Consider the following 20,909-nt stretch of genomic DNA (forward strand, 5'->3'; position numbering starts at 1 on the left):
ACCATATCTTTGTTGTTGTTTCCCCAAGCCTTGAGGAAGAGGAAGAGTACGATGCGAAAGAGAAGACATGATGATAGTCATAATACTAACTCAGACGATGGAGAGGTCTTCGTCGCTCTGTTCTTCTTCTTTAGAGGTCTCTCGTGATGATGTAATAATAATACGCGCGCGCGCGCGAAAAGTCGTTTATTTGTGAAGAGAAAGATATGGATTTTCAATTCTGCTTTACAAAAAAATCTATTATTCTTTCACGGTGGGCTTCGGATCGATGACGCGCAACTGGCCTCCGGAACACGGCCACTGGCCGATCGCTCTGGCGACTTCCCACCCGGCATCTCTTAAGCCGTGTTTCTTTAACGTCCCGACGTGCGCGAAATTTCGGTCCCAGTAGTTTCGATACGTCGGTCGCGTTCGTCCAATTTTTTCGTCGCCGGAAGAGGAGGCGTCGAGTTTACCAGAGGAGGAGGAGGAGGATTGAACCGCTAACGGCGGCGCTAACCCGAACGCGTTGACTTTGTCGCAAATTTGTAACGCGAATAAAGTGGCGACGATGGATATTGGAGCGCGAGAAGAGGAGGAGATATCTCTCGCGCCGGATGGGGCTCCGGTTTCGTGGGAGTTCTGGTCGAGCGCGTTGGCGACTCGGTGGAAGGTTTGGAGGATGCGGACGAGGAGGCGAGGTTCGATGGCAGCAACGGAAGGAACACCACCGCTGTCTACTCTTACTCCTCCTTTCTCTTCTTCAGAACGACGAAGTTGCTCGAATGCGCGTATGAAAGGAGGGTAGGTACCTCTCAATGCCGCGCGACTGAAGAGTTCGTGTAAAACAATCGTCGAGTTTCTCGCCACGATCGATTCGAGCGTTTGCGGATGTAACGCGTTTCTGCGTCGTCTTCGTTTCGCGTTTCGCATTTTTGCGCCTTCGTTTTCATTCTCCAACTCGCTATCGTCTTCTGGTTCCACGTCGTCGTCTTCTTCGCGACCGGCAAAGGCATTTTTGTTTGAAACCAAATTGCGCAAATCGTTCGCCGCGGCGAAATCAAACGTCGTTCGCGCGCCTACATCTTTCTCGAATCCAACTATCCGTCCTAAATCTGTTCGAATAACCGCCTCGTGTTTATCTATTTGCTCTCCTAGCGCCTTTTCCTTCAACGTTCCAGACGTACCGACGACTGCGCACGTCTTAAATCTCGGGAACTCTTTCCGTTCTTTACTACTGCGACTACTACTACTACTACTACTACTACTACTACCACTACTACTACTAAATGCTCGTCCAATCAACCCGTCGTCCAAATACTCCGTGGGAATCTCCAACCTCGGCGACACGCCGTTTGGAATGTCCCCTTCCAAAACCATCTTCATCACCCTAGATCCTCGCACTAACGGTAATTTCTCTAAAAACGACTTCGTCAGCTGAATCGCGTTCGTACCGTCATCCTCGCCGTCGTCATTTGTATCGTCGACGTCCAATACCAAACACTTCCTCGCCTCTTCAATCAAACTCGCGTTCAACGGCGCGTTCTTCGGATCCAACTCGAACGATTTCCATATCTGCCGTTTAAAGAAATCCGGCGGGTGTCTCGACCGACACCTGCCGGAATTCACGTCCGGTATTATCGTCCCCAGTCGAAACTTCTTCGACGGTAAATCCAACAGGTGATCTTGCTTCCGTTTCTCCCTCGCTTCTAACTTTCGCTCCTCTTGCTTCTCGCTGAGATTTTGCTCGAGGTTTTCGTCCCATTTCAAGTCGTCTTGGTAATCGTCTTCCATCGAATCCATTGACGATGACGACGGCGCTTTGAAACTCGTCTCATCTTTACTCCGAATGCCCAAAACCAAATCTTTCAAAAACAAAACCAATCGATCACCGCTTCCTTTCGTCCTCGTCTCGTTCCTCGTTTCCTTCCCATTAAACTCTCCGATTTCTGTTAAAAAGAAAATCCGAAACGCGAATAGCGCGAGTAAAAAAACGAGCACATATCGAACGACTCGATTGTTCTTCTTGGTGTTCAACGCTCGTTTCTTAACGGGAAATTTCATCATCACCTTCGCATTGGTGTTGTTTGTTTTGCTCAGTAACAGCCGCTCGTCGCGAGTAGTACTCGTAGTAGTGGTAGTATTCTCGTCGTCCTTGTTGTTCTCTCCTCCTAATCCTCCTCCTCGGCGCATAAAGTGTGCGTTTAAACGACTACGAAGAGTAGAGCGTACACAACTCTCTTTCGTTGTGCAGATTTGGATGTCTTTTTTGTATCTAAAAACTTCACTGTACAACTGTAATGCGACAACATCAACAACGGGAGCAGAAGTATGGGACGAAGAAAGAATCCGCATCCTAAACGAGCGGAAAATGCGAGGACGGTTTTGAAGGGAGAAGAGTTTAGGGAAAAAGAAGAAGTTAAAGAACCGGTGGTGGTGTGTTTGCAAATACCAGATGATGATGATGATGATGATGAAATGGACGAACAGATACGAAAAGAAGAACCTACTTTTAGGAAAGGATCGAAGAGAAAGAGAACGCAACACGAGTGCGATGTTTGCGAGAAGGTGTTTCGATATCCATCCAAGTTGGTCAGTCACATGCGTACTCACACGAACGAGAGACCGTACGAATGTGATGTGTGCGAGAAGCGTTTTACTACATCTGGTAATTTGACAAACCACATGCGTACTCACACGAACGAGAGACCGTACGAATGTGATGTGTGCGAGAAGCGTTTTACTACATCTGGTAATTTGACAAACCACATGCGTTTTCACACGAACGAGAAACCGTTCGAATGTGATGTTTGTGATGAAGCTTTTCGTCAACTTGGTCATTTGCAAAGCCACATGCGTATTCACACGAACGAGAAACCGTATGAATGTGATTTTTGCGAGAGACATTTTAGTCAACTTGGTACTTTGCAAAACCACGTGCGTATTCACACGAACGAGAAACCGTATGAGTGTGAGGTTTGCGAGAGGTGTTTTCGTGAATCTAGTACTTTGAAAGTCCACATGCGTATTCACACGAACGAGAAACCGTATGAATGTGAAGCTTGCGAGATGAAGTTTCGTCAATCTAGTAACTTTAGAAGGCACATGCGTACTCAACATTAGCTCATTTGTAGTTCTAAAAGTACACGCATACACGTCGTACATTCATCGCAGATACCGAACAACGAATCAAACTTGTCTAAAAATTTGACCAAATTTTCTTCATTCTTGAAAAACGCTCGTATTTTTTCTCTCTCTGATCTAAAAAACGACACTACTACTACGAGTGGCTTCGCGCGCGAATTGAATTGAAGAAAAGATGTCCTCGCAAATGACCGGGATGAAACCAGCGCACGAGCAAAGTTTCGACTTCGACGACTACGCGTACGCGCAAGCGCCCGGGTCGCACGGCGGGGGCATCGACGGCGAAAACGCGTTCGTGCCTCCCAGGTGTGTTTTTTCGTTTTTGGAACGCGGAGTAAAAATTAGGGGATTAATATTAGTCGTTTTGAAGATGTTTCGATGATGATGAAGACGATGACGACGACAAAAATCGAATCCTTAATGTTCTTCTTGTCTTCCTGATGATTTCGCGCGCGATTGGTGATGATGCGAGGGCCGGGATGAGCGGTGATTACTAGTGCGATTTGAGATTTGTTCTGATCCACTTGTGTTTTTTTTTAATATCGAAACGCCTTGCGAGCGTTTTTTTTCTCTCTCTCCTCTCTGATGATGATGATGGCGAACTAAGTAATGCACTCATTTCCTCTCCTTTTCAAACAGGTACCGAGCGTTTAGTAAGTACAACGATAAACCGGGCACAGGAAAGACGGGGTATTTTGATATTCCTCCGAACAATTACCCGTTTTACATGGAAGAGGAGAAGTACGTTTTTTGCTCTCGCGCTCGTATTTTTTAGTATATGACACGTCTTAAATACGCTAACGATGATTGAACTTCGTCAACCTAAAAACGAACAGATACTGTCCAAAAACCACTCGCGACGGTGCCAACGTGACTGAATGGACCGACCCGTACGAGCCGACTCCGGAACAAGAAGCCGAGGACCGCCAAAAAGCCTTCGAAGCCGGCATCCCGCACGGCGAATACGTCTACCGAAAACGCTACGGCGACTGCCCCATCCTCTCCTTACTCGTAACTTCCGAACTTCACACCGACACCGAATACGGAGGCCCGTTTTGGATCCACGTTCCGTCTAAAATCCGAGTCTCCGATTTGCGCGACTACATCCGCGACCGGTCCGGTATCATGCCCGGGCTCATGAAACTCGCCTATCGCGGTCAAAGCTTGGACGACGAGAGTCGCAAGTTGGAACACTACGGCGTGAGATATTGGAATAAAAAGTTTCCCGATTGGCCGTTGGTCATCAAGAGATGAAGCTTGATGTGCGAAAGAAAGAGTGTAAAGAGATGATTGATTTGAGATATTGCTCGTTTGAGCGTTCGTTAGTTACTCTTTGTCTCGAAAAAATCCTCACACCATTGCTTCATTGCATCATCGGTAGCCTAATAAACCATCCCATCACGATGTCACCCACTATTAACACGTCGTCGTTCGCCTCCGCGATCCGACATTCATTCTTCTCGTCAACATCCTCGTCCAGAAGTCCTCCTTATTCTTCTTCTTCCTCCTCTACACGACAAACAAACGTCAAAACGTACGCGTCGAACGCAACGCCCCCAGTCCCACTCTCCCCCACTCACGAGTGCGCGGTGCTCGCGCTCGGTTGATTTTGGGGACCACAGTCGGTTTACCAAAAGATGACAGGCATCGTTGAATCGACGAAAGTTGGGTATTGCGGCGGCGAGACGGAAAATCCGACGTATACCTCCGTCTGCAGTGGAGATGGACACACGGAAGCGATAAAGTTGGATTTTGTTAAAAATGAAACGAATTTTGAGAAAATTTTAGAGGTTTTCTTCAATGAACATTCGCCGCAATGGAAGGCGAAAGCGCAGTATAAGAGCGCGATTTGGTGCCAAAACGAAGCGCAGCATGCAGTGGCGATAAAAATGATTGAAAATTTGGAAAGGGATGGAAAAGGTCCGATTAAAACGGACGTGTATTCACCTTCGGAGAGTTCCGTGACGATTTGGTACGACGCGGAGGAATATCACCAAGATTTTTACGCGAAACAAAGCGCGAGAAGTTGGATTTAAAGAGCATCTCTCTCTCTGCATATCCTCTCGTTTTTCTCGAATTTGTGCGCTGTTTTTCATACGTGTGACGAGCGCGTCGATAAGTGTGATCATTTTCACATTTGATGCGCTTCGATAATAAACAGCCGCTTGCTTACGCGAGAAGAAACGAAGTGAATACGCATGGACCTCCGCAATGGAGGACGATCCAAATATATGCACATGTTGTACATTATATATATTAGTATTACAACGCAATCTTATATTCTAAAGCCTCTACGTTTTCCAATCCTTCTTCGTACGGGAACAGACGACTCTCAAAACTCCTCCCGAAACCTTTCATCAAAACACTCGTTTCGTTCACCTCGACGACACAAAACGGTCCCGGATGCCCTTTATCTTCGTCGCTGGCTAACATTGGCGACTCCAAAACGACAAAGTGCGTGCCAAGCTCGTCCACGTGAACGCCGCCTTCGTGTTGGTGCCCGCTGAAGACGCATTTGACGCACCCGTCGCCGACTTTTTGTATCACTTCTAAAACTTCGTCGTAATTCCACAACAACGTTCTCCCGGTTCCGCTGGTCGTTTTCGGGTGCACGAGTAAGTGGCAAAAAATCAACACTTTCTCTTCGTTCTCTTTCGAACTTTTCAATTCTGCTCTCAACCATTCCAGCTGCGTCGCTCCGACGCCGCCGTTAAACGGCACCCACCTCCCATTCAACCCCTCTAAGTCCTTAAAATACGGAAACGTCCCGCTCATCCTCTCTGTTTGCACGACGTCTGGATTCTCGTCGCACCACTTATCCGCGTTCGGGTTGTGTTTTCTCAACAACGACAAAGCCTCCTCGTCCAACCCTTGCTCTCGTCCTTTGCTATAAATCGACACGTCGTACGGGTTCAATATAATCACCTTCCATTTCTCGTGTGGTTTCTTCGCGTAATACAAATCCCCATCCTCAGAAGCGCACTTAAACGTTAATCCATCTTTCGAATACGACTCGATTCCTTCTTTCTTCAAATCCACGCCGTCGATTAACTCTCTTCGCGTAAAATTATACAACTCGTGGTTCCCGATGGTAAATATCCACTCGCGGCACGCGCTCTGATCTAAAATCTCCATCACGTCCGCCAATTGCCGGCGGCCTTCCGATATCGGTTTAAACGAATCCGTTTGGAAATCAAACGCGCACTGGTGGTCGATGATGTCCCCGTTGTGGACGATGAAATCAATGCCCCGCGTCTTTGCGGATCTCGCGCCGCCAGTCGTCGTGTTGTTTAGGGTGGTGGTATCCTCCTCGAGTTCATGGTGGTGCAAATTGAAGTGCTCCACCGCGTTCCTGGCGACGTTCAGAGCGTTTCGGTACCTCCGAACTTGCGAGCCGCTGAAATTCGTCCGGTCGTCCGTGTCGCAGTACTGAATGTCCGCCAGTAATCCGAATTTAAACAACGGAGGAGGATGAAGAGAAGACGAAGGATTTTTCCCGGAAGTGGATGCTTTATCTGTTTTGTTGTCCGACGACGAACATCGCGCCGGTGCTTTCAGATGATGATGATGAGTGCGACGATCCATGGCAAAACGTCGTCGTCGTGAGAAAGTGTGTGTTCTTCTTTTGCTGCTCGTATTTGAGAGCAGGTGAATGCGTTTTACGGTCGATGATGTTATCTGGGTGGTTGTTTCCCACGACGTTGCGAAGGATTTCGCAGAAAATGCAAATCGCATGCTTTTTTGTGAGGGAGATGAGTCAAAGGAAAATGGTATTAAACGCTTCAATCTCTCTCTCTCTCTCTACCTACCTACCTACTAACCTGCGAATGATGATAATAATAATACTCCTCGTCGGATGAAGAATCGTCTTTTTTTTTCGTGTCGTCCTCGTCCGAGGAGTCGTGGAAGACGTACCTGTCCCAAGTTTGCATCACCGGCGCGAGGCCCGGTAACTCGTCGAAAATCTCCGCGTATCCGCTCAAGATTTTGTGGCCGTCGACGATTTGAATGACTTCTTCTTCTTCCTCCTCCTCTTCTTCGTACTCTTTCGCTGCGTCGTTTTCGTTTGCGTCTCTGGAGACGAATCGTAAGGCGTCTTGTTCGAACTCGAAGGTGTATTTGTCTTCAAAATTCCACGCGTCGTACTCTTCTTGCTCCTCCGGAAGATGGAAAAGCGGCTCGTCGATGATGCGCGTGCGCATGATGCCGCACATCGGACACTCTTGGCAGAGCACGTCTTCGAGCTTTTCCACCGCGGATTCCGCGGTGTGACCAGTGGCCGTTTTTGGAGGCGGCCCCCACAGTTTTACTTTCGGCTTCAAACGAATCGGGAGTGGGATTTTGAGACATTTCATCAACGAGAGGCACTGATTGCGTTCGTCGTCGAGCATTAACGGCAACGCCTCGCGGAGCAAGCAGGCGCAATGAAACGCGTGCGTACACGGAAATGCGTAGAACGGGGCCAATTTAGCACAATCTGAGGAATCCGGGACCTTACCGTTACGCAGGACTGGTTTTTTGCACGTCGCGCACGGCTCCTCTGCGTCGATTTCTAAATCTTTCGATTGAATTTGACGCACTTGTTCGCGAACGAGTGCGGTGATTTCACTGTCTCGTTCGATGTCTTTCTTCATCGTTTCGATGGCATTTTGGTACTTGTGCAACGCTTCGAGAACGGCGTCGCGAACGGCGTCGATTTTCGTGAAATCAGGGAGTAACGGGAGGATGTCTTCCACGCCGAGAATTCTAGTGGCGTTGTCCTTCTCCGCTCCTTGTCCTCCCGATTGTTGTTCGCGAACGTTGTTGTCTTTGGTCGTCTCCTTGAGAAATTTCAAAGCTACTTTGACTTTTTGCTCGACGAGCGATTCTTGGTTGACATTCTCTTTCGAATCAGGAGGTGCGCAATTATCGATGACGTGCTTCGCGATCTCCAACCAAAGCGTCTTGCGTCTCAAATGCGCGGTTTCTTCGCGCTCGATTTCAGAGTCGCTCTCTCCCTCGTCGCTCGTATCCTCGTCCTCATCCTCATCCTCGCTGCTCTCGTCTTCATCGCTTTCGTGTCTAATCGCCAGTTTCTTTTGCATCTCCTTCAATAACAAAGACGTTTTACTCTTCTTATTGCCAACACCACCGCTACCACCAAAATATGCGTGGTTGATGCCACCGTCGAAATCGTACGAGTTTGAGACTGGCGCGTCGGCGATGGTCTTCGCCAACTCGACGTCGTTCCCGTGCTCCAACGCAGCTCGTATGGCTTCTTCGTACTCTTTCAACAAACAGTGCAGAAATGCGACGCATTTATACGCGACTTTTTTATCCATGCGCGACTCGAGTAACGTCAACGCGTATCGCGGGTCGTAATACGCGAACTGATTCCTCTTGGCGTTGTTCCCGGTGGCGTTCGCCACGGCAACTTCGAAAAAGTTTTCCTCTCTCGTGCCGAACGATTCCACTTCTTCCGATCTAACCGCTTCTCTCAAATAACTTTCCAACTCTTGAAACAATTCCTCTCGAAACCCGTTCGCTAAAGATTCCACGTACAACGTCGTCAATAAGTTGTGACTGGCTAAATCTCTCGCGGCTGACGAGGAGACGTTCGGTTCCGCGCACGCTCTTCGCAAGTATCGAATCGCGTTTTCCACCGCATTTTCATCTTTCGACCCGACGAATGGCGTGAAGGCATACAGAACGCGCTTTGGTTCCACCCTCCTCGTGCCTTGCCGGATTAAGAAATCCGTCGTTTTCTCCGGATTCAATTCGAAACACTTTTCGATCGAATCGCAAATTAACTCCGACGGCACCTCGACGTTCGCCAACGCGTCCAAAGTCAAATCGATGTCTCGCTTTTCGTCGAGGAAGTAAGCGATGACTTTTTCATGTTCGCCTTGCGCGGACGCGAAAGAAACTTCGAGATCGCGATCGCTAGTTTTCTCTATTTTTCTCTTCGTCAGCTGCGTGTCGATATCTCGCTTAAACTGGCGAAGGAAAGCGGCAAATTTTAAGCGCGTTTCCAAGACGTGTTTGCCTTTCTCTTCGGCTCTTTGAATAGCGCTCAGATGTAAATCGACCAGGAAGTTTGCAAGCATCGAGCGTTTCGCAGCATCTTCGTCAACGGCAGATTTTTGTTGAGCATTCTTGTTGTCTTTGCCTCCTCCATCGACATTTATGTTACTACCGCTTTTCTTCGCGGCGCCTTTACCGCCGCTCGTCTCGGATTTGCCGCTCGCGATACCGGAAACCAAAACACCGCCGCCCGGGAGAAGCGCGACTTTATTCAGCTTTTCATACCTTCCGACGCAATACGCGATTAAACCATGTAATGAACCGACGTCTTTAAATTTCTTAGCGATGCGTTCAAACGGTACCATCTCTTCGCATTGCGCCCACGCTTGACCGGCGAGTTCGTACTCGCGATCTTTGAACGCTTTTTCCGCTTTGGTTTTAAAAATTTCAAATCGTCGTCTCGCGTCCATACCGACGCATTGTAACGCGCGCTTAAACTCGTTGCGTTCGCAGTAGTATCTCCACGCATCTCTCGCTTCGTCTCTGGAAGCGATTTCGGATAGATCGCCGTTATCGGTGCACAAATACGAAACGCCCGTGATATCGTCCGTGGCGCAAAAGACGACTTTAGAGGCGATTAAGCTTTCTCGGGTAACTATACCGTCCGCGGTTTCATCCAAACGTAAGAGCTGAGCTAATTCACCGGTGAGTCTGGATATGCACGCAATTCTATCCGCATACGTCAACACCGCGTGGTGATCGGTAAGTGCCAAACCTATTGGAGAAGAATCTTCTTTTTTACGCAAAGCGTTCTTCGTGGGAAACGGCAGCAACGAGTGATCTCGGAGTAACTTTGCCTGGTTGTCCGTTTCCTTCGCCGACGCGTCTGCGGATCCAGCGTACACTCCCGCTCCAGTGAGCCACGCAAACACGATCTCTTCAGTGGACGCGTTTCGTTTCGTCGCTAAAGATGAAGTCGACGCTCGCACGGGCATGCGCACCACCGGTTCGAGAAGCGCTTGGTTTTCGCTCTTTTTCAACTCATCAAAGAAGTGTTCGATCGACCGCGCTTCTTTCTTCACGAAAAATAACCTCGACGGCGTCGCCACCATTAACGAATAAAATTTGGTTTTGCCCTTCTTCTTCTTCTGCCCATCGTCTACGTTATTGCTTTTTCCGCTCGACAAGAGTTTTGATAAAGCAGGCTTTTGTGGCTCTCGCGACAACGTCAAACTCGTCGTTTTCGCCGAATACAATTTCACGCCAACAATCGGTTCACTCAACCCACTTTCCTTTGGAATATCTAGAACTGGAACGCACTTCATCTCTCGCATTCGTTTCCAATCCTCTTTGTCTTCTTCTAATTCTAAATACACGATGGACCCGGTGGACGTCCCGAGGAGCAACTCGCGCTTCACTTTCGTCTTCTTCTCTCCCTTCAGATTTTTCTTCGCTGCTTTCGGTTTCTTCGCGTTGTTATTGTTTCGAGGCGCATTCGTGCCGTCGTCGTCATCCATATCGTAATCCTTCTCGTAGCTGCTTCTCGTCGTCGTCTTTCCTTCTTCCTCGGAATCGCTCGATGATTCCTCCTCTCCCTCCTCGCCACCAACACCCCTACCCCTACCGTCGCTACCATCGCAGGAAGAAGACGAAGACGCCCAGCACCCGCAGCTCACGCTCACCCCTCTCAACTTCCCGATTGCTTTCGACCGCTCCCAGTCTTGTCCACCTAAATAATGCGTCTCTACCACCTTCCCGGTCTTTCCGTCCTTGGCGGTAAACGCGCACGCGTCCCCTCTCGCGCACACGACCTTTCCAATCTCGTTCTGATTCGCGTTTATTCCCAACGGGTTCCGCGCGAGTAATAAATTTGCCAGTCCTTTCCTTTTCGCCGTTTTATTTTCACCAACACTCCCCGTCGTTCCTTCTTTTAAATCCTCTTTCTTTTCTTCTTCTTCGTTATCATTGAATGCTCCTCCTCTTAACATCATCTCCTCGTCTTCTTCGCTCACAACTTTCAAGGTGTTGTTAAACCCTAAAACATCCGTCCTTCCTTCCACGAAATTCACCCGCAAGAGATTCCCTCGGTTGGTACCGACAAACACGCGATCGTCCGCGCTCATCCCGCACGTCGGTTGGCCGTACTTCTGTATGAAGGTGTTGTTGTTTTCGCCGTCGTCTGTGTTGTGTTGTTTTTTGAGAGGTTGGAGCGTAAATATCGGCAACATATTCGCTTTCTTTTCATCCTCCTCGTTCGTCGCATTCTTAGTAGTGATGGTGTTGTTCGTGGTGTTCGAACTCGCATTCACAAAAGAAACTTCGTCCAACGCGTACGAGTTCACCGGAACGAGAGGGAAAACAAAGAACTTCTTCGTCTTCTCTCCTCCTTCTTCGCGCTCGGAAAGCGTTTTCGACGTCGTCGTCATCTCTCAATAATGTTTAAAAGTTGGTGTTGTGTTGTGTATTCCAGAAAAGAAGACGGAAACGTGTTCCTTCGAATTGCATTGCCGTGTGTTTTAGGGTTTTACAAAACCCTAAAACAAGAGACAAAATCCCCTAATAAAGACGAGACGTTTCTTTCACAAATGTTGTGCACGCGCTGCGCCTCTTACTATTCTTTGACGACGACGACGACGTTTTTATCATCGGTGTTTAAGAGGACGAAGAAGAACAGCTTTGGTATCATCGTGACGAGCACCACCGGGAGAAATTCTTCTTCTTTTATTTCTTCTTCTTCTTCTTCTTCGTTTGAGAGAAGAGAACAAAGAAGCGCCAAAGGTGGTTTTGTTGTTGGTGTTGGCAAGAAGAAGACGACGAATAAGGCCCCGGCGTTTTCTGTCGTTGCCGCTGCTGCGACCGAAGAAACGACGACCGAAACTGCTGCTTCGAAAAGGAAAGCAGTCTCCGCTTTCCCGACGATGATGAAAACTATGAACACGTTTTTAGGGGTGACGAACGAATTAGGAGCCTCCTTACTCGCACTCGTCGCGTTACTGTGTAACTGCGCGTACTTCAGCGCGAATACAACGACAAGTGGTGCAAGTGGTTTCGCAATAGTGGTAATCATTCTGATGAACAAAATAGCGTTAAGTGCGCTTCTCGTGAAAACACTCGCGGCTTTCGCGTTACCGGTGGATATCCAATCGTATCTGGCGTACGCGACGTTCCCGTGGCGCCCGAGGGAGGCGTTTGCGAACAAGAAGGTTTTAATCACCGGCGCTTCGCAAGGGTTGGGGGAAGCGATTGCCTATTACGTGAGCTCGTTTGGAGCGAACGTCGTATTGGCGAGTAGAAACGTGAAGAATTTAGAAGGAGTTGGGAAGAAGTGTTTGGAAAATGGGGCGAAAGCGGTCGAGGTTGTCGCTTTCGACGCGTTGAAACCAGAGAGCGCGGAGATGTTGGCCAAGGCGGCGAGCGAGGCTTTTAATGATGGTGATGATGAAAAAGAAGATGGAGATAGCAATAATAATAAGTCGTACTGTTGCGATTACGCGTTTTTATGCGCCGGAGCATCGCAATCGGCGTCGGCGTTTGATGTGACGGAAAGCGCGGAGAGAGAGTTGTTCAATTTGAACGCTCTGTCGACGATTCAAGTTTTGAAAAACATCTTGCCTTCGATGATTGCAAGGAATCGAGGTCACGTGTGCGTGATAAGCTCTATGGCGGCGATATGTCCAGCTCCTGGTCAAAGTTCCTACGCGGCTTCCAAAGCGGCGTTATCAAAATACGTTGACTCCTTGAGAGCGGAAATTGGTCACACGGCGAAAAACGTCACGTTGACCAATTGCTACCCGGGCCCAATCGCGACTGGATTTAACGGCAAAAAGCGCGTCGTCTTCAACGCGACCGGAGTCAACGAAAACCACCCAAAAGGTCTCGCCAAAGGTCGTCTACCAGTCGAAACCGTCGCTAAAATGGCCGTCAAATTGACCAGTTTCGGTCAATACTCCATACATCTCGCGCCGAAACTGGTCATGTTCCTTTCGCGGTGCGTCCATTTTTGCCCCACCGTCGCTTACGCGGTCATGGATAAACTCGGTCCCAAAAGAGCGCAAGCTGCGAAAAAAGGTGAAAGTCTCTACGAGTTGAAGGTTAAAGATGCGTAGTAAGAGTAGATTAATAGCGTGCGTTTACTTCTATTTTGTGTGTATTTTGTCTGTCAAAACACTTCAATTTTCTTCACAACAACCAACCGAAAAGGAACATCTCTCTCAAATCATCATGTGCACACCAGTTTGTGCCGCGCTCGGGTACCTCCCGCAAAACGAATTCGACGAAGAAGTCGCCAGAAAAGACGCCGAGGTATACTATTGATTATGTTTTTGTTGTTGTTTTCGTGAAGTGCATCTTCTGTGGTGCATATTTATATCGTTTTTACGCGCTTTTCTGGCGACTTCTTTCCCCGGATTAGATCCCCGCGCTCTCGTCGTCATCATCATCTTCATGATCGTCATCATCATCGAACGCGTTTAAAACGCGCGCGTTCTTTTTAAAAGCATACGTGCACGACTACGACTACTACTCCTACGCGCGATCTGTGATTTGGCGGCTTTTGTGCTCTCTCGGAGGAGGAGGAGGAATATTCTTTGACTCTTCGGAGACGCTTTGTGTCCTCTCTGAGATCGAAAGCGAGAGGAAAATACGCGCTTTTGCGCCGTCTCGCATATATGTAATAACTTTTTTAACTCTCTCTCTCTCGTGTTCTCGATGATGATGTATGTCTCTGTATTCAAATTGAACGAACGAAAAAACAACGCAAAACAGATTGCAGTCTTGAAACAAGAAATCGACGGACTCGGGGCGACGAACCAGGCGAAACAGCTCGCGAAGCAAGCCGCGGAGAAAAATGCCATGGTGAACAAACTCATCTCGACGGTTCGAGGCAAAGCGTTGCAAAGCAAAACAGAACGCTTGAATTCGACGAAGGGGAAATTGACGAAAGCGGAGGATACTTTGGAGGCGAAGGAAGAGCAGATTGCGGAGAACGAAGAGCAGATCGCGTCTTTGAAGAGTGAGGTGCAAGACATGGCGCAAGAAATCGAAACGCTGGTGAAGGAGATGGAGAAGTTGAATAAATTGAGGGTGGAGGAGATTCAAAAGACGTACGACTCGTACATCGGGTACTTGAACACGGAGAAGAAATCGAGAGAGCAAGAAGTGAAGGAGGCGCAAGTGGCGTTGGATAAGGAGATGCAAGCGTTGGAACAAACGACGAGAAAGTTGGAACAAACGGTGGCGGATAAGTCCAAACATCAGGCTTTGGATAACGGAGAGGATGTTTCCGTTTCAGATGCAGGAGAATTCCAAGCGCCGGGAGAAGAAGATGAGGAATTGGACGAATAAAAAATGAGGATGCGCGTGTTGAACGAGAAAGAGAGTAGTAGTTCTCGCGGTATGAAAAGAAAGGAATGCTAATGTTACATAGATATGTTTTAAACGAATGAAAGAGCCATCTGCTCGTATTTATATATTATACAAAGTGCTCTTCGGGTATCTGGGTATCGTCTGTTGCGCCCGCCTTTGACTCTCTGATTGAGGCGGTTGCGCGGAGAAACTGTTGTTTTTGGGTGCGTTTGTTTGTTCCCGCACTCCACAACATCTGTCGCGCGCATATAATAAACACACACATAATACACATAATGCGCCCGCGTTTTCTGGGCGACCAAACTCCCACCGCGCAGTTCCTAAACGACATCACCCAAGTCTTATCGCTGAAACTCACGTGCGTTCGCGTGTTGCTTTTAACCAAAGTAGTTTGCGCGCGAATCGTCTCGTCGTCGTTAGGGGAAGATGCACGCGAGGAGAAGGAGAACGCGGATGCACCACCACCAAAACCACCACCGCTCACGCTCAAGGATTTGACGGATGAAACGACCAGTCGAGAAACGATCGAAATTTGTACGAGTTTAATCGAAACGATCGTTCGAGGTGCCGTTCGGTACGAGTTAGATGCGAACGAATTGAGGAACGAATTGGAGCAGTTGGGTTTGCCAAAGGTGAGCTTTACTTTACATCGCGTATTTAAACGTATTAATGACATTTTTTTATAGGAACACACGGACGCGATCGCAATCCCGTACGGGGAGAATAAAGATAAGTTGAGGGAATGTATGTTGAAGAAAGTGATTCGAATCGGACGAGATGAAGAAGGAAATGATTATGGAAAAGTAGGATGTTCGTGGGAGATTGTCGCGAGAGCGGTGGATACAACGAGGACGAAAAAGGAGGAGGGAGAAGACCTCACTGCGCCTGATTTGAGAGTGAAGGTGAGTATTGGTGGGTGTGCGTTCACCGCGGACGAGATAGATTTGAGGGTGTGCATAAACGAGATGAAGAGCGCGAGAGCGGCCATGAACGAGTAGTAACATAGTTTGATATAGTAGTTTTAATAATACTGGGTAGTTTTAGCAGTAGTACTTTGAATTATGTATTTTTCACAACAATCAAGTTTTAGGCGCCGGACAGAACATCAACAAGGGATGGTCTGGGTTTAGCTCACGTAAAGCTGCTTCTAAAGCCTTTATTCTCGCTGCATCTGCTTTCGATTGATAGGAAATGCCTTTTTGCTCGCTCAGGGGAACCTCGTCGTTTCCATCGCCTCCCATCCAATCGAGAAAGCTCATGACGCCGGGGCCGTCTTTTTTCGCAGACGCCACTTCGTTATTGTTCTCGATGATCTGAAAGTTACTCTTTTTTACCAGCGGCGAGGAGGCGTTTGCCGGCATTCTCACCGGCTCGTCGTTCGACACGTCAAATCTTTTTTGTTGATTGTTCTTCTTCTCCTTCTCCTCTTTCTTCTTTGCCTTTGCTTTTTCTTTCAACTTTGCGTAAATTCTTTCTCTCATCGGCGCATATCTCAGCGCTATACTTTCAGCGCGTTCTAAGCACATTGCTCTGAATGCATTCGAAATGTTTGCCTGCGCACGTTTACACGTCGCTATATCTCTATCATTAATATTATTAATGCTCAATCTCTCTATCCTCGCTACGTCCTCTTCATCCGACGACAAAGAATCGCTATCCTCCGACCCCGACGCAAACAATCCGCCACCTTCATTCTTGTTCTTGTTCTTCCCGTTCTCCTTCTTCTCCTCTCCCTCCTGAATGTATGTCGCATTCGCTCCTTTCTCTTCATCCTCCAAAACTATCCCACCTTCCAAGCAAAACACAAACTCTTCCTCTTCGCTCCTTTTCGCAGAAAACGCCATCGCGCCCGAATACAACTCCGCGCGTATCTCCCGCGCTTTCTCTTCCGTTCCACAGTTTTCTATAATCAAAAACGCGTTCGATTTCCTCGCTTTCTCGATGAACTCGATCGCATCCGTCATCCACTTTTCTTCCTCTTCTTCTTCTTCTGATGATGATGATGAAAATCGATCGAAGACGCGTATCCGCAGCGCCGCGGCGGCGGTCGCAGCAACATTTTTCTTCACCTCCACTCCACCCGGGAAACACCCACCTAAGAACTTTTCAGCGAATGTGTTCCTCTTCTTCCTCTCGCTTAGTGAAGACGATGACGATACAGCGTCCTCCTCCTCCTCCTCGTCTCCGTGGTAATAAAAGGACAGTTCCACGTCCTCTTTTTCGCTTCGCATCTCTCCCGCGAGTTGTTCAATCTCTTTCCTCGCGCGGTCGATGTCTTTATCATCGTCTTTGATTCCATCCTCATCGAATTCGTCGAGAAACTTCTTCGTCTCTGCGAGGACGCGTTTTGCGTTCTCCGCGAGTGCCCGGAGCGGCGTCATTTTCATCATCATCTTGTTGTTGTTCTTCGGCCACGAACGCTCCAGTTCGTCTCGTATTCTCGTCGTCATTTCTCGGTGGTGTTGTCAGGTCGTTCTCGGTTTAAACGAGCATGCTAAGCTTAAGCTTTTCGTCATTTCTCTTTTAAAAGTAGTGTTACTCTGCCGTGTGCGCGCGCGTCTTAATGAAGTAAAGTGACGAGACTTTTTCCAATTCAGAATTTGAAATCTTTCCCGAAACTCCATTTGTTGTTGTACTCGTACGCGCTCGAAGACAAAGACAAAGGAGACAAAGAAGAAGAGAGAATGACGACGACGACTTCTTCTTTGAGCGGTGGTAATTTTGGTGTCGGTCCTGAAGACTATTCCTTGCTGAATGATGCTTCTGCGGGGGGTGAAACTGTCGGTGAATTTCCAAAGTTCGCTTCTCCGTCGGACGTAAACGACGACGTAAACGTAAACGAAGACGACGATGAAACGAACCTCATGCTCCTCGCCTCTCGAGAAATCGAAAGATTACGCGAAGAGAACGCAGAAATAAAACGTTCCGCGCGAGAAATCGCGAGCAAATGCGCGAGAAAACTCGAGGAAATGCGAGAAAGGTTGACACGAATAACACAAAGAGACAAACAGGAGCGAGAGGACGAGATGACGCGAATGCGAACGCAGATGGAAAAGATGGAATTGAAATGCGAGCAGTTACGAGAAGAGGTGAGGAAACACGAGCTGGAAAATGCGTTGGAGAAGCAACGTACGGAACAAAACGAGGAGGTATTGCGAGAGATGAAGAAGCGGGAAGCGAGCGTCGCGTTGGATTGCGAGAGGGTGAAGATGTTGGTGAAGAAAGAGAAGGAGAGGAGGAGGAGGAGGAAAGAAAAGGCTTCCGACGGCGAATCGTTATCGGAGAGCGAGGAGAGTAGAAAGAGCGAGTGGTAGAGAGATGCGGGTGGTGTTGTAGCTTTTTAGATTATTAATAGAGTAAAATAAAAATGAACGCGTATATGTTCGGCAGCGGCGCTCTCGTCGTCGTCGTCAATCACTTCTTTTTATTACCCAAAGGTTCAGACGCCGCGGATGGCTGCCACGTCACAAAGCTCGGTTCGAATCGCAAATTACTTCTGTTCGTCGTCGTCGTCTTTGAAAACGATTGCAAGTGCGTTTCGACAATTTTTGGCGTCGCGGAGACTATGTGTTGTCCTTTCCAATATTTTAACAAGTTTAAGCTTTGCAACGCGGAAGTCACGTCGCTTTCTCGAAACATAGTTTTCATGGACAAATCGCGGACGGTCAACCCGTTCATGTTCTTGTGCCCTCTCATGGCTTCGAGAATGTGTTTGGACCAATACGACCGGTAACTGACTCGACCGAGATCGGATAACGGTCGTTCCGGAGTCCCGAATTTGCCCTCTCGTTTCGAGAGTTCGTAACTCATGGAGATGAGGAAAGAACCGTAGCCTCTTCGTTGGTGCGAAGGCAAGGTGAGAATGCACGCCAAGTTGTACTCTTCCGCGGATTGTTTTTCTTTTGAAAAGTAACCGACCGGGACGTGCACTCGATTATCCTTCTTTTTCATCGTATCCTTCTCGTTGCTATTTCTATGCGTATCGCTACTACTACTTTTACACTCCGTCATGACGTAAAAATTGAACGGCTCGACGTCGTAATACAACGTCTTGTGATCCAAAAACAGTTTCGCCACCAAGCAAAGGTTCTGGCAATACGTTTTGGCTTCTTTCCCGTCGATTTCCCAGAAGCAAATCGTGGTTTGTTCGTCGTTTGCGTTTTCGTGTTCGTAAATCTTCTTCCCCGGCGGGTGCGTGATCGTGCACTCTTTCTGGTGCTTTTGCATCGTTTTCGGTTTGCGCATGTACTTCATACAGTACGGGCAGACGTACAGCATGTCGCATTGGCCGGTAATTTCCGGGTACGGGCTGTAGTACCACGCGTCCATTTCGTACTTTCCAAACTGAACGCACTGAATATTTTTCATTTTTGTCTTCTCTTCGTGCTCTTTTTCCGCCAACTGGTCGATTCGAGGTAAATCTTCCACCGAGACGCCGTCGACGTTGTGAATTTCGTTGTATCTTCTTTTCATGGTTCGCGTCAATTTCCGAGTGGTCGTTCCTTCGCTGTGGGAGTTTTTGTTGTTTGACGATAACAATGGGTTCGTCGCCGAATGCGGCGTGGATTCTCCGTTCGTATTCACCGCTCCGTTGGTCTGCGTCGTCATCATTTTATTCGCGCTCCCAGCGACGCCTCCATTTTGCGCCTCGCTCTCGTCGAATAACCCGTCGCCCGCCGCGGTGTAGTCGTGCACATTCTCTGCGCTCACCCACTCGTCCAATCTCTTATCAAACTTATCGTAGTGAATGTAATACTTTTCAATCTCTCCTTCGCCGTCGTCAAAGTCTTTCTTTTTCGTTGAATTTCTTCGTTGAATTTCAACCACCGTCGCCGGGTGCAAGTGACCGTCGAAGGACGCCTTCGCGCTCACTTTCGATTTGATTGGAAACTCTTTATTCTTTTTATTCTTCTCTTCTTCTTCTTGGTGATGACAATTCGTTTTCTGATCATCATTGTCATCATCATCATCATCGTCATCCTTAGTATTACCTTGTTGTTGTTGTTGTTGTTCTGGTTGTTGTTGTTGTTGTTCTGGTTGTGACGATGATGGTTCCACGTTATTGCTATTAATAGTATTATCATATACCAGAGGAGGCGTCGGCGCCGGCGTCTTCTCTTCTCCCGTTAAAGCTTGCGGTCCTTCTGAAATCAATTCCACCGTCTTCTTCGCTCCGTCATCGTCATCGTCAAAATCATCATCATCAAAATCGGTCGTCATCGTGTCGGCGCAAAATGAATGAAATTTAGGTGAAATTCAATCTTCTCTCTTCTTCTCTTTCTTTTCTCAGTGCTCTTCCAATTTGCGCGCGACACCAAAAACAAAAACAACCTGATATCTCAACAAAATCTGTCTGTTTGAAGAGTGTGCGCGAGAGAGAATGAATGGAGCGTTTCTTGAACGAAAAGTTGTTTCCTTTTTCGCTTTTTTCTCTGTCGTTGTCACAAAATAAAAATCTTATTTAAAAAAAAAGAGCTTCAGAAACGCACGAGAATGAAAGTTGAGAATTTGAGACCCTAAACAGAAACCAACTTTGCACGAGAGCTTGACACGTCACCCCTTTCCCGTCCCCTCCACGCGCGCGCGTTGACTGGGGACCGCGCGCGCGCGAGAGGTGCTGAAAAGCGCGCGGATGCACCCATACACCTCATAAAACGTTCGCAGGAACTCGGAGCTGGAAAATACGCGCTTTTTACATAGTCTCTCTCCGTTTATTTTCTTCCTCGCAAAAAAAAGAAAAACTAGGAAAATTGGGGGAAAAGAAAGAGAAAGAGAAAGAGAAAGAGAAACTTTTGTATCTGTATCTAAAAAACGCATTTTTTTTTCATTTCCTCTTCACTTTCTCGCGCGCGCATTTGCGCGCATTTGCGCGCGCATATAATATCACTTTTTTTTTGCGTGCGCGCGCGCACGCGCGCGAGAAAGTCACACGCATTGCTATCATCGATAGACCTCTATCGATGATAGTGGGTGGAAGGGTGGGAGCTCTTTTCTTCATCGTTTGCTTTCTTTTTGATTTATAGATACAAATCGATTTTTGTATCTCTCCTCCCGCATGCATGGCAGATTGAATGAATGAAAAGAGCTGGGAAAGAACGGACAAAGGGGGTTCGAGTACGGGGAGTTTTGACTTGCGCGGGCGAGTTTCTCTCCTTTTTTGTGTTCTTTTCTTTGTCGTCGTGTTATTGCATATCTTCTCTCTTCTTCATCGAAGAAGAAGTCAACGACGACTTTACATGGAGGAAAGAGCATTTTTTGGGAAAGAATTCCAACCTTTCATTTGAAACGGATTTTAGTACCGGTGGGGGAGTTTGTATCGATTAAAATCGAGAGTTCTCTCCTTTTTTTTTTCTTGGAGATAGTGTTTCTTACAGATTTCTGGAAAAATCGACTCTGTCCGAGACCTTGTCTTGGCGAGT

General features: G+C 47.8%; 12 protein-coding genes across 12 annotated transcripts; 7 read left to right on the forward strand and 5 right to left on the reverse strand.

The window, feature by feature from the left end:
- Positions 1-240: 240 nt before the first annotated feature.
- Positions 241-2,334, reverse strand: Bathy10g02900 (predicted protein; the record flags this gene model as incomplete). The annotated part of the gene is made up of 1 exon (XM_007510564.1): positions 241-2,334. One exon carries the CDS (start codon positions 2,332-2,334, stop codon positions 241-243), a length of 2,094 nt encoding a protein of 697 aa, XP_007510626.1.
- A 123-nt stretch (positions 2,335-2,457) lies between these two features.
- Positions 2,458-3,102, forward strand: Bathy10g02910 (the record flags this gene model as incomplete). Its single annotated transcript, XM_007510586.1, has 1 exon — positions 2,458-3,102. The coding sequence occupies one exon, from the start codon at positions 2,458-2,460 to the stop codon at positions 3,100-3,102; it is 645 nt and encodes a 214-aa protein (XP_007510648.1).
- Positions 3,103-3,298: 196 nt separating this feature from the next.
- On the forward strand, positions 3,299-4,377 carry Bathy10g02920 (predicted protein; the record flags this gene model as incomplete). Its single annotated transcript, XM_007510571.1, has 3 exons — positions 3,299-3,495; positions 3,763-3,864; positions 3,960-4,377. The coding sequence occupies 3 exons, from the start codon at positions 3,299-3,301 to the stop codon at positions 4,375-4,377; spliced, it is 717 nt and encodes a 238-aa protein (XP_007510633.1).
- Positions 4,378-4,760: 383 nt separating this feature from the next.
- Bathy10g02930 (methionine sulfoxide reductase A) lies at positions 4,761-5,159 on the forward strand (the record flags this gene model as incomplete). The annotated part of the gene is made up of 1 exon (XM_007510466.1): positions 4,761-5,159. The coding sequence occupies one exon, from the start codon at positions 4,761-4,763 to the stop codon at positions 5,157-5,159; it is 399 nt and encodes a 132-aa protein (XP_007510528.1).
- A 226-nt stretch (positions 5,160-5,385) lies between these two features.
- Bathy10g02940 (predicted protein) lies at positions 5,386-6,708 on the reverse strand (the record flags this gene model as incomplete). Its single annotated transcript, XM_007510746.1, has 1 exon — positions 5,386-6,708. One exon carries the CDS (start codon positions 6,706-6,708, stop codon positions 5,386-5,388), a length of 1,323 nt encoding a protein of 440 aa, XP_007510808.1.
- Positions 6,709-6,932: 224 nt separating this feature from the next.
- Positions 6,933-11,552, reverse strand: Bathy10g02950 (predicted protein; the record flags this gene model as incomplete). Its single annotated transcript, XM_007510444.1, has 1 exon — positions 6,933-11,552. The coding sequence occupies one exon, from the start codon at positions 11,550-11,552 to the stop codon at positions 6,933-6,935; it is 4,620 nt and encodes a 1,539-aa protein (XP_007510506.1).
- A 159-nt stretch (positions 11,553-11,711) lies between these two features.
- Positions 11,712-13,232, forward strand: Bathy10g02960 (predicted protein; the record flags this gene model as incomplete). Its single annotated transcript, XM_007510496.1, has 1 exon — positions 11,712-13,232. The coding sequence occupies one exon, from the start codon at positions 11,712-11,714 to the stop codon at positions 13,230-13,232; it is 1,521 nt and encodes a 506-aa protein (XP_007510558.1).
- Positions 13,233-13,839: 607 nt separating this feature from the next.
- On the forward strand, positions 13,840-14,469 carry Bathy10g02970 (unknown protein; the record flags this gene model as incomplete). Its single annotated transcript, XM_007510483.1, has 1 exon — positions 13,840-14,469. The coding sequence occupies one exon, from the start codon at positions 13,840-13,842 to the stop codon at positions 14,467-14,469; it is 630 nt and encodes a 209-aa protein (XP_007510545.1).
- Positions 14,470-14,765: 296 nt separating this feature from the next.
- On the forward strand, positions 14,766-15,488 carry Bathy10g02980 (COMM domain-containing protein, putative; the record flags this gene model as incomplete). Its single annotated transcript, XM_007510536.1, has 2 exons — positions 14,766-15,122; positions 15,177-15,488. The coding sequence occupies 2 exons, from the start codon at positions 14,766-14,768 to the stop codon at positions 15,486-15,488; spliced, it is 669 nt and encodes a 222-aa protein (XP_007510598.1).
- An 81-nt stretch (positions 15,489-15,569) lies between these two features.
- Bathy10g02990 (unknown protein) lies at positions 15,570-16,940 on the reverse strand (the record flags this gene model as incomplete). Its single annotated transcript, XM_007510394.1, has 1 exon — positions 15,570-16,940. The coding sequence occupies one exon, from the start codon at positions 16,938-16,940 to the stop codon at positions 15,570-15,572; it is 1,371 nt and encodes a 456-aa protein (XP_007510456.1).
- Positions 16,941-17,174: 234 nt separating this feature from the next.
- Bathy10g03000 (unknown protein) lies at positions 17,175-17,804 on the forward strand (the record flags this gene model as incomplete). Its single annotated transcript, XM_007510651.1, has 1 exon — positions 17,175-17,804. One exon carries the CDS (start codon positions 17,175-17,177, stop codon positions 17,802-17,804), a length of 630 nt encoding a protein of 209 aa, XP_007510713.1.
- A 100-nt stretch (positions 17,805-17,904) lies between these two features.
- On the reverse strand, positions 17,905-19,710 carry Bathy10g03010 (MOF; the record flags this gene model as incomplete). Its single annotated transcript, XM_007510459.1, has 1 exon — positions 17,905-19,710. The coding sequence occupies one exon, from the start codon at positions 19,708-19,710 to the stop codon at positions 17,905-17,907; it is 1,806 nt and encodes a 601-aa protein (XP_007510521.1).
- Between the last annotated feature and the right edge of the window lie 1,199 nt (positions 19,711-20,909).

This window comes from Bathycoccus prasinos (assembly GCF_002220235.1).
Source record: "Bathycoccus prasinos genomic : Chromosome_10".
Taxonomy (NCBI): domain Eukaryota; kingdom Viridiplantae; phylum Chlorophyta; class Mamiellophyceae; order Mamiellales; family Bathycoccaceae; genus Bathycoccus; species Bathycoccus prasinos.